General features: G+C 42.7%; 1 protein-coding gene across 7 annotated transcripts in view; it reads left to right on the forward strand.

Annotated features, from left to right (window-relative positions):
• DCAF6 (DDB1 and CUL4 associated factor 6) overlaps positions 1-12,077 on the forward strand; it is a 110,654-nt gene that overhangs the window by 78,999 nt on the left and 19,578 nt on the right. For 5 of the 7 annotated variants that reach the window (XM_068269192.1, XM_068269190.1, XM_068269189.1 and 2 more), the window contains 4 exons: positions 841-952; positions 2,051-2,157; positions 7,191-7,422; positions 9,169-9,210. In XM_068269192.1, coding sequence (XP_068125293.1) covers positions 841-952; positions 2,051-2,157; positions 7,191-7,422; positions 9,169-9,210 — 493 coding nt within the window. The remainder of the gene's footprint in view (positions 1-840; positions 953-2,050; positions 2,158-7,190; positions 7,423-9,168; positions 9,211-12,077) is intronic. The other 2 variants (XM_068269194.1, XM_068269195.1) reach the window with 2 other exon arrangements.

Genomic DNA, 12,077 nt, shown 5'->3' on the forward strand with positions numbered 1-12,077 from the left:
TTTTTTGGCATTCGGACAGAGCAACTGCCATTCACTAACTGCATTTTTAAATTAAAGAACACTCTGTAACCCCCCCATGAAGAGATGGGCTAGTCTAAAATCTGTCGGTTCTGTCAGATTTTTACTACCTACTGTAAGTGACAGTGACATAGGAGAAAAGTAGCTTATGGCTCATTTTACTCAGGAAGAAACCTACTTCTTAATTGTATATGTAATTGTATATGTTTACATATATTTTTAATCTTAAGATTTTCGTGACAGAGGTCCTCTTAGAGACTTACGCCTGCGCAGTAGAGAGGCCCGACGGAGATCGGCTATTTTCGCCTATCTCCGTGGGAAGAGCGGATACTGCGCCTGCGCTGGAGCCAAAAGGTAAATATTTACATCGCCGCTGCTCCGGGAGGATTTTCTCCTCCGCCGTGGGACTGAGGAGGACGAGGGAAGCCTCAATAGGATCCGGAGGCTTCCCCCACCCGAGGTGAGTACCCCCCAGGGGAGTTTTTTTCATTACAGATTTTCTTTAATGTCACAAGTGGTTAGATTTTAGATCTCTTTTTCCTGCTACTCTATTACTTCCGATGACTGTGCTGGTTGTGTGCTGGCTGGCTGGATGGTAGTGTGTTGGCTTTATTTTTTTACAATGGAGGCCCGCTTTTAAGAGGTTCTTTATTAATGTCTAAACTGATATTTGCTTTCTATAGAGTGTCCTATGCACCTGCAAAATGGAAAGTGTGTTCTGAGTTCTGCATTGACTTTTCTCTTTGGTCTTGAATTGCAGTAGGTGATGTGGCTAAAAATGTAATTTTTGGCGCTACATAATTGTAGTTTTCTGTCTTGCAGAAAGTTCTAAACGTAGACCAGAAAGTGAAGCAAGTGAACCGGTGTTACAGCTTCATTATAGTACAGAAGGAACTACCACCAGTACAATTAGACTCGATTTCACTGACGAATGGTAAGTCCACAGTTTATCTTGCTCATGCTGGTGTCTTTCCCTTATTTGCATGAATTGTTGCTGCTTAGTTCAAGTGATTTGCCCATCAATTCAAATAATCAGTTTCACTCCTTAGCGGTAACCCCGAGTCAGGCTCGGGATGGAAATCCTCAGCTCCGAGAGGTAATCCCAAGCTGGATCCGTGGGAGGTGTGCAATGTGCAGGGCTGCCGCTGATCTATCTAGTTTTTAGGGTCTAAAGGCATGTGTAAAAATTGTACTGCTTTCAGACACTAAAATAAAGAAATAATCATACCGCCAGGGAGGTTAAACTTAGATTGCCTTTGTGTATGTTTATGAACAGTACTCCATATTTGTGCTGCTCGTTTGATTCTGCAAAGCACTAGTGTCCACTGTTCACATTTCAGAGACTGTTTGCCTGAAGTCTCGTCTGTCTACAGTGATTATGTACAGCAGACTAGGACTAAGGAATATTTGCTTACAGTTAAAGTTGTTCATGTTTAGCAGACCTCATAGAAAAGCATGTTTGATTGGGAGATGGATTTGTAAGGCTCTGTGATCATGTCCTGGGTTTGCACATGATTGTGACAAGCAAAGCAGTATAAGCTTTATAAACAACAAAGGTTGCTGTTGCCCATGAGGAATCTCGAGCCCATGGGTGACAGTGCATAGCCAATGCTGTACAGATGTGTCACTAGCCTCCAGACAACTGACTCAACTGTTCCTATGGAGGGAAGGCGGAGGGACATAGACCATTGTTGACTTTAGTAACTATGGTGAAATGCATTTAGTCCCTGTCAATTAGCACTTTTCCTACGATCACTAGTACAGATTGGAGGTAGCTACCCTTCTTTTACTTTATTATACATAGGCTTTCATTCTAATTAACATTGGACATCTCTTGTAAAATTTCATAAGGCTTATCCAATATGATTGAATATTTAGATTATTCAGTGGAGTAAGCTGCCAAATACAATTGAAGCCAACTAAGATGTTGCAGACTTTTTCAGAAATCTTTGTTTTGTATTTGTACTGTATATGTGATCTGGTACAGAACCTTTGGCGTATCCCCTTTTCTAAAGCCAGGATTTTATTTTAGGAGCAACACTGCCTCAAGTTCAGTAGCTGTAAAAGTGGGACGTTCCAATGATGCCGTTACTTCTGAATCCACTGTGCCAAGTAAAATGGAAGGTACTTCATTCTGTGGTAACTGATTCAGTTTTTTTTCTTTTCTTATAAATTAATTCCATATGCATTTAAATACTAATAAGAATAGCTTATAGTTCTAGTTGTATAAAGAAAACAAAAAAACATTTGCTACAAAAGTACCTGAAAGTGTTTAGCAGAATGTCTCACACCTATGGATGACTGGGTAAGCTTGGCCCTGGTGAGTTATATAACTCAATGCTGCAAACTTTCCGTTACATATTTAAAATTTAGAATTGCAGTGAAACATTTTGGTAGCTTTTTCTACTGCAAACTGGTTAGAAAACCCAAAACTGTAGCATATTTCTAAAAATGTTAATACATTTATTGAGTATTTTGTTTAAAGTGTTCCCCAGAGAGCCTCGGGTCTAAAGTCAATTACTTGTAGAAGTGGGATGCCCCTGGATCCTGTAGAGGCTTCCCATGCTGTCCCCTGCCTCACCGTTGCCGATCCAAAACGCCCCAAAAGCTCTTGTCTGACTCCAAGCTCGCGTCTATGCTCCTCTTTAAGCATTAGCACAGCCATACTGCGGCTGCCGTGCTTGCGTAGTAAGCCAGAGCTGCTCGTGCACTAGCTGTTGTGCAGGCACAGCCGTGCTTGTGTGGTGGTGCCACGTGGCCGCACTTGTGCATGGAGAGAAGCGTGGTCGTGATATGCAGGACGGTCCCGGGCATCTGCGGAGGTCCGTAGGACAACATTGGGGGATTATTAATGATTTATATAGCGCCAGCATCTTCTGTGGCGCTGTGAGGATCCAGAGGCTTCCCTCTTCTTCGGGAATTTGATTTTTGACCTGAGGTTAACCCAGGGTTGCCAACCTAATTTCTAATTTTTGACGGACAAAAGGCCCTAAAAAGCAGGACACCCAAAATTTTGGACGAACGGGGGCAGAGTCAGATGCACACTTTTAAGTAGAGTTGTGGGCGGGGCTAAGTTCCAGGCATTATTTTTTTTCCAGTATTTATATAGCAATGACCTCTTCCGCAGCACTTTACAGAGTACAAAGTCATGTTACTGACTGTCCTCAGAGGAGCTCACAATCTAATCCGTGCCATAGTCGTATTGTAATGTCCTACCATATTATTTTATATTTATATATCACTGTACTCTGTAATGCGCTGCAGGAGATGTCAGTCATATATAAATATAAAATAATATGGCAGGACATTACAATACGACTATGGCAGGGATTAGATTGTGAGCTCCTCTGAGGACAGTCAGTGACATGACTTTGTACTCTGTAATGTTCTGTATGAGAGGTCAGTGCTATATAAATATAAAATAATATGGTAGGACATTACAATATGACTATGGCAGGGATTAGATGTGAGCTCCTCTGAGGACAGTCAGCGACATGACTATGTGCTCTGCTGAGTGCTGCAGAAGATGTCAGTGCTATATAAATACATAATATTATGGTAGGATATTAGACTAGGAGTATGGTAGGATTAGATTGTGAGCTCATCTGAGGACAGTCAGTGACATGACTTTGTACTCTGTAATGAGCTGTAAGGGCTGGTGCACACCAAAACCCGCTAGCAGATCCGCAAAATGCTAGCAGATTTTGAAACGCTTTTTCTTCGTTTTCTGTAGCGTTTCAGCTAGCGTTTTGCGGTTTTGTCTAGCGGTTTTGGTGTAGTAGATTTCCTGTATTGTTACAGTAAAGCTGTTACTGAACAGCTACTGTAACAAAAACCGCCTGGCAAACCGCTCTGAAGTGCCGTTTTTCAGAGCGGTTTGCGTTTTTCCTATACTTAACATTGAGGCAGAAACGCATCCGCAATCCAAAAAATGCCTCACCCAGGCATTTTTCGTTTCTGCAAAACGCCTCCCGCTCTGGTGTGCACCACCCCATTGAGATACATTGACCAAGCAGATCCGCAGCCGCAAGCGGATCTGAAAACGCCCAAAAAGCCGCTCGGTGTGCACCAGCCCTAAGAGAGGTCAGTGCTATATAAATATAAAATAATATGGTAGGACATTACAATATGACTATGGCAGGGATTAGATGTGAGCTCCTCTGAGGACAGTCAGCGACATGACTATGTGCTCTGCTGAGTGCTGCAGAAGATGTCAGTGCTATATAAACACATAATAATTTGATATGGCTATGGTAAGGATTAGATTGTGAGCTCCTCTGAGGACAGTCAGTGACATGACTTTGTACTCTGTAATGTGCTGCAGGAGATGTCAAAGTCATGTCACTGACTGTCCTCAGAGGAGCTCACAATCTAATCCTTACCATAGCCATATCAAATTATTATGTGTTTATATAGCACTGACATCTTCTGCAGCACTCAGCAGAGCACATATTCATGTCGCTGACTGTCCTCAGAGGAGCTCACAATCTAATCCCTGCCATAGTCATATTGTAATGTCCTACCATATTATTTTATATTTATATAGCACTGACCTCTCTTACAGCTCATTACAGAGTACAAAGTCATGTCACTGACTGTCCTCAGATGAGCTCACAATCTAATCCTACCATAGTCCTAGTCTAATATCCTACCATAATATTATGTATTTATATAGCACTGACATCTTCTGCAGCACTTTACTGTTCTCACACTAGCTCACAATCTATAGACCTGCTTCTTCATGTGCCACAGAAATGCGGTTCAGAGCAGCTGTGGTGATATTATGCACCCCTGATCGGCCTCCGCAATTCATTTGAGATTTGATTGATTGATTGATTTGTAGTCTATAAATGTGATTCCATCTTACATTTATGGACTACATCTCCCAGCATGCATTATTGTGGCAGCTGATCAGGGGTGCATAATATCACCACAGCTGCTTGCTTTGTGCGGTTCTGTGGTACACATAAAAGTACGATGGAGGCACCTGTGCAAACTAGGGGGAGGAGAAGCTAGAGATCATCCCCTGTATATTAAAAAATCGCGGCTGTCCCCCAAAAACAACCACTGTATACTAACCTCCCTTAGGGAGATTTTTGTTTCAAATGATGGTGCTCAGGTCATTTTAAATTCCAGTAGTGTGCCTATGTTTGCAGAAGGGTTAATTCCACTGTAAGGGCTAGTTCACACTGTTGCCTAAATCCTGATTGTGTTTGCCATTCAGCAGGCAAAATTTTGCATCTGTGATTCCCGTTTTTAATAGAATGAGAATCACAGCGCAATTGTTACGAAAGCACTGCATGCAGGGCGTTTGCGACTGATCGCAATCGCTGCTGTGTGAATGTATCCATAGGGATACATTAGCAGCAGCGCTTTGCTGATCACTGGCAATCAGCAGAGTGCTGCAAAATTGGCCAGTGTGAACCAGCCCTAAACTGGTTGCAGGCAGCTTAGCTAAACAGACCTCAGCTTCTATGTAAATAAAAGGGAGAAACTGAGCTGCCTGCCTGATCAGAGCAGCTCACAACCTATTGTAAAAGTGAAGCAATGCACTTGCCCTTTCAGAGCAGAATTCTATGGGACAGTGATTTTATCTTTACAAGGCTCAGGTTTCAGCTGTTTCATCATCACGACTCTCCATGTCAATGTAAATAACCCCCATGCCCTGCCTGGAGAAAGGCTTCCCTGATCTCATCCCTCCTGTGACCCCATTCAAGTTCCCCAGGAATGCTGCCCAGCTAATTACATCACAGCACATGGAGGATTTATACAGCTGAAGTGCCGCTACATGTCACACTTATCAGCTCCCACGTGGCTGGCAGGAGTGCTGATCAGGGTCATGGCTGAGGCTGGAAGAGTAACTATGCTGACAGGCTGTAAGCAGCAGAGGTAAAGAAGCGCATCGCTCTGCAGGGCTAGAAGAAGCACATGGCTGAACAGAGTTAGCTACCTCCTCTACTGGCTGGGACCAGGACTCTGTGTTGTGGGGGTGAGATACCTTCTGCTACCTCTTGCTTCTATTGGCTGGAGGAGCTGACAGCCAGAAAAGACAGTTTCTGACTGGAGGGAGGGATGAGGAGGAGGTGCAGCCTGATTCTCTGCTGTTCCTGGCTTCCTACACCGCGGTCACAGTGGGAGCTGAGCATGCGCACAAAACAATGCGCCACACATGGAGAAATTTACTTTTTTTAGACGGACAGCATGCTTAAAATACGGCAATACGGACATGGTTAATTTGAGGTGATTTGGACGGACTGCCAGTCTACAGACGGTTGGCAACCCTAAGTTCACCTTGGGTTCAATGTAGATGTACAGTACATTGATTCTAACTTGCTTAACTTTGTGAAACAGCTGCTTGTAGTTTGGTGGATAAGATGTCCTTACACCATTCTTCCCTGCATTTATGTATAGCCCCATCTACACCATACAATTTTTTTTTTCGATTCATTGATTCGATGCAATCCGACATGTCAGATCGGGATTCGATTCAATTTGCCATTGCAAAACAATGGCAAATTGAATCAAATCGAATCCCAATTGGAACATGTCGGATTGAATCGAATTCATGAATCGAATCGGACAAAAAATCGTATGGTAAGAGATGCTGCCTGACACCCGGGCTTGTCCAGCATCAGAGCAGCACCTACTGCCTTGTGCTTTCCCAAGGTGGGTGCAGGAAGAGGCAAACAGAGAAATGGTGAATGTGAAGCCAGGGCATGCACAGATATGATTATGAGGGCTGGTCTCGTGCAACTCACAACATTATTCAGTCGTTGTGTTTGCCTGTCCTTCAGTCATTCTTTAAGAAGTGTAGTAAATGCAGTTCCAAGGATCATTGTAACTCCTTAAATAAGCCTAACCTTTTACACCAAAATTTTTGGTAAAAGCAGAGGGTCAGCTTATTCCCAGATGATATGCCTATGTGTGGGGCCCCCCTATGCACAGTACGCATTGGAAATGTACATGTAACTATAGCCACCTCTCCTTGTTCTAGTCCTCCCGTCCCCCCCTGCAGCCTTGTAACGTTCTGCTAGAGCTCCAGGCTCACTGTGGTCACAAGTAGATTATTCAATGTGTATTACAGTAACGTTTTCTTTATAAATGTATTCATTTAGTAGTGTTCTGTGTATCGGTGTAGGTTGTCTTTTATTTCTCTTCTCTCTTTTTTATAGTTTCAGTGGCTGCTGAGCAAAGTGCAGACACAACTCCCGATCATATGGAAATGGAGCCAAATAACACACAAATAAGCTCTGAACAGCAAGGTGCAAGTTCCAGTAGGGATGATAATGCTGAAACCTCTACCAATATTGCACAGTCCGATACGTCCGAAACATCCAGCCACCGAGAAACAGACAGCGATGACAACACAGTACGGCTCCCTCCAAGATTTCAGACTCAAAACAGGTTGGTTAATGGCTAAAACCCATGTATGGTGTGCAGTATCAGCTATTATGTATATACCTGTGTTATCCAAGTGTGCAGGGTTGATACATATTTGGTTATTTACTAGTAAGTTACTTATCTGGAACAAACCTTCAGGTTCCATCTTCTGAAATTGCTGATTGTAGTGCTGAAGTTATGTCTAGTAACAAGCCCGGTAAAACGCCCAGTAAGCAACTAAAAAAAAACCTTCCACCAGTAAGCACAAATGAACATATTTATATAGACTATCTGTCAGAAAAGCGATTGGTGGGTGATGGGATTGTTTTTCTTTGACATACTTGGCGTGTAAGTTATGTAATTTATCATATTTAAAATATCATCAACCAGAATAAATGCATACACGCTTTTGGCCCTAATAAACTGGGCACCACATCATGTTTGAGTGACAAGTGCTGGGAACTCAGATTTGTCCTCTTTCCTGGTTTTACAGCTACTCCATGAACCCAGACCATTTTTTCAATCCCCTACCTAGCTAGCCTAACCCAAACTTCAGTTTTTATCCTGTGCCCAATTCAAACACTAACCTATTTGTTGCCTTTTAATACTGCACCCACCCACCCATCTCCACTCTAAATCTAAAAGTCTATTGTGTTCTTCTGGCTCCTAACTTTAAAGCCGCATCTACACGCGTAGATGCGGCCGCGATGCTCCTTATCAATCGAGCCGCTGATGCGGCTCGATTGATAAGATCCGACAGGACGGATCTTGCTTCCTCCGATTCCCTGCTCGCTCCCCGCTAGGGGACAATGGCAGGGAATCGAGCGGAAGATAAGCGGCGCAGCGCGGGGACGAGCGGGAATCGAGCAGGTATTGATGCCGTAACGGGGACGCGGCGGGCACGCGGAAGAGGCGATCCGGCGGCTAATCGAGCCGCCGGATCGCTGCAATGTCCCATCGTGTAGATGGGGCGTAACCTCTTCCCAGCCCAATACCTAGATCTAACCTAATAGCATTTAATCCCTGTCTCCTTTTCCTACTCTTATTTCTAGATTTAATCACAGTCAATTAATCTAGCATGACCCTATCCCAACCCTTCAATGTCCAAAGCTTCTTAAACTGAGCCCCTAACACTTTTTTTTTTTTGCAGAGTAGAAATAGATCGCCACATTTTCAAAATGTTACCTATAAGCATTTGGCCTGCCAGTAATGGGTGCTCAGGCTATCAAGTGCCACATTTTCTGGATTTAAGAAAAGCATGTTTTTTAAGCCTCGAGTTTCTGATCACTGGTTCATGTATTGTGTGGACAGCAAACCACTTTCTGCAGAATATGGATATCAGACAAGATGGAAAACCCCACATCCACAATGACCATGTTTTTACCACTCATGTTTCACATTATATGGCAATGCTGAATGCCAAAACTTATAGATTTGGCCAGACAGAGCTCAATCTAAGCATGGATGGTTGAGTTTTTAGGTAAACAATAGGTGTAAAAGCATTGCTCTTTAGCTTAAACTGTATGGTGCTTACCCCAACAAATGGAAGCATTATGAATGTATCCATTTTTATTGAATAGGAATGTTGTTTTTATGGTTCATGCTGCATCTAATCACTCCCATATCCATATGTTTCTTTGAAAAGAAATGAAAGCTACTGTTGGGTACCATAAATCTTATACTCCATGTTCTGATACAATAGTGCTTTTTATGAAAAGTTGACATTTATTGACTTTCATTAAAGTTCGGCATTGTTTTCTCACCTGACAGATTAAGTGCTGGAATTCCATCAATAAGTAGTAGGTTGACAAGGTAACTGTAAATTGTTGAGATTTACTAACATGACTGCATGTTAAGTTGTGATCTTTTTAAAAAACACAGTATAGCATGATGGTCTTGCTTATGGACAAAAAACTAATTGTGCTGCTTACACAGCACAGATTATCTGATACAGTGGCTGATCAACAAAATATCTATACTTAAACCACCTTCATAAGATGCTTAGAAGAATGTAGGTTACCATGGCTTGGTCTACTTTCTGGTCAGTGGGTCACAAAGTCATCTGTGTGCTACTAGTTTGCCAAGAAATGAATCGCTCAGAGCAGATTGTAGAGGTTGTTCTAAATTAACTTGTTTTTGAGTCACTTCCCAATTGCCTTTTCCAGCATTCCACATATAATTTACTCTGGTTCTAGCTAATTGCTTCCTTTGAAGTGTTTTGGAATACCTAACTATGTTGTTGGTTACCATGCAGTTGAGAGCAGTTCTCAACATGAAACCCTCCTCTCGCTGTTGGTGGTAGGTTAATGGGTTAGAGCTAAACCTTGCATAACTACTCTCTAACCAATTTGACTAGTGTTTGCAAAATACTAGGAAACCACCTAGACATTGCTGCAGAAGCTTGAATACCCACCCTTAAAGCGGAATATAACCCTGCATTTCAACTTTGCTCTAAAACATTATTTACAGTATATTATATGCAACCAGCATTTTTTTTTTACTAGACCAGCATTGTAAGGGTTACACAGGGCTTTAAAGTTCCTGGAGATTTCTGCAGACGCATCCGAAGCTGACATAGATACATTTTGTTTACATAAATGTATCTAAGGCCCCATACACATAAGACCATAGTCTTTTAAAAATGAAAGATCACAGACCAATCTTACCACCCTTCCTGTAGTATAAGAGCCATACTCTACACAGTCTTTTCTATGGAGCTGAACTCCACATCAGAAAAAAATCTTTGCAAGATGCTTCACACACACAGATGCTGTACAGACACAAAAGATCAGTATCTGCAAAAGATCTGTTCCTGCCAAAGATCCATTCCGGCAAATTGCAATGATAGTCTATGAGATCTGCAGATCACCATACACACATGATTTAACTGACATTCATCTGCAGATCAGATCCACCAGGATGGATTTTCAGATCTGCAGATGATTGCTTGATCTGCAGATGAATGTCAGTTAAATCATGTGTGTATGATGATCTGCAGATCTCATAGACTATCATTGCAATTTGCAGGAACGGATTTTTGGCAGGAACAGATCTTTTGCAGATACTGATCTTTTGTGTCTGTACAGCATCTTTGTGTGCAGCATCTTGCAAAGATTTTTTTTCTGATGTGGAGTTCAGCTCCATAGAAAAGACTGTGAAGGTATGGCTCTCATACTACATGAAGGGTGGTAAGATTGGTCTGTGATCTTTCATTTTCCAAAGACTATAGTCTGATGTGTGTATGAGCCTTATGTGTTGAATGTGACTCATCTCTCTCACTGAAAAGGAGTTGGAGGACAGCCAAAGAGTGTGTAACATTTCTAAATAGATACATATAACTAAATAGAATGTAACAATCTGAACTTCTGCATATCTCTCCACGGAACTTAAAAACTCTGTGTTTAACCCTTCCAATGCTGGTCTAGTAAAAAAAAAAATGCTTTTTGCATATAATATGCTGTAAATAATGTTTTAGAGCAAAGTTGAAATGCAGGGTTATATTCTGCTTTAATCTACCGGTACATACAGGTAATAGCAACATAGTGTTTTTACTAAATAATCATAAACAATTGTTTTTGGCAACTTTATTGTTTTGTGACAGTAACCATTTAGGAGCAATTTCTGTACATACACACTACAGAGCTATCTTCCAAGCAGATTGTTCTGCTCCCCCTTGTGTCCCCCGTGCTCCCCTTGCCCCGTTTGGCTTTGCAGAGTTTACAACACAGCGGAAGCAGCAGTGCATGTCTTGCTTGCTTTGGCAATGCAGCGATCAGCGATGGCTTTTCTCCCTTATTGTTTCCCCTGGTGCTAGTCGTGTGTAATGATATGATCCGGCAAAGCTGGCATTAGAGGAAGCTGTGAGAGGAGATGTCACGATCACTGCAGTAGCCCATGAAACAGACACGCTCTGCTGCGCTGTAAATTCTGTAAAGTCAAATGAGGGCTTGGGAGCACCATACATCGTCACCTGTATTTGGTCCATAAGACGCACTGACTTTTTCTCCCCGCTTTTTTGGGGGGAAAAATGTCTCATGGTCCGCAAAATATGGTACGTGTGCATGTTGATTAAAAAGATGTTTGCTTAGCACTGCATTTCATGGCCAGAGCACATTTTTAATGAATACCCAAGGTGAGAGGTATTTGTAGGCTGCCATATTTATTTCCTTTTAAACAATACAAGTTGCCTGGCAGTCCTCCTGATCCTGTGTCTCTAATACTTTTACCCATAAACCCAAAACAAGCATGCAGAAGATCAGGTACTCTGACTCAGGTTTTACTGGATTTGCCATATGCTTGTGCCAGGGTTTTGACTCAGACACTACTTATGCCAGAAGATCAACAGGGCTTCCAGGCAACTGGTATTGTTTAAAAGGAAATAAATATGGCAGCTTCCATATACCTTTCGCCTCAGGTATCCTTTAAATCATGGGTCCCCAACCTGGGGGCCGCGGCCCCCTGGGGTCCTTGGGCAGATTTCTGGGGGGCCGCGGCTTCTTCCTCTACCCCCGCGGCCGCCGCTCCTGTTACCTTATGAGCGGGCGGCCGCTTCCTTCCTTATATTCCTCCAGCCGCGGCTCTCCTCTTCACAGCATGTCGTATTACAGCAGCGCTTCCTGCACGGCTGCTGTAAGGAGGCAAGGGAGCCGGGACAGCGGTTCCCATGGTAACGGTGATGC

Source organism: Hyperolius riggenbachi, chromosome 2 (genome assembly GCF_040937935.1).
Source record: "Hyperolius riggenbachi isolate aHypRig1 chromosome 2, aHypRig1.pri, whole genome shotgun sequence".
Classification (NCBI taxonomy): domain Eukaryota; kingdom Metazoa; phylum Chordata; class Amphibia; order Anura; family Hyperoliidae; genus Hyperolius; species Hyperolius riggenbachi.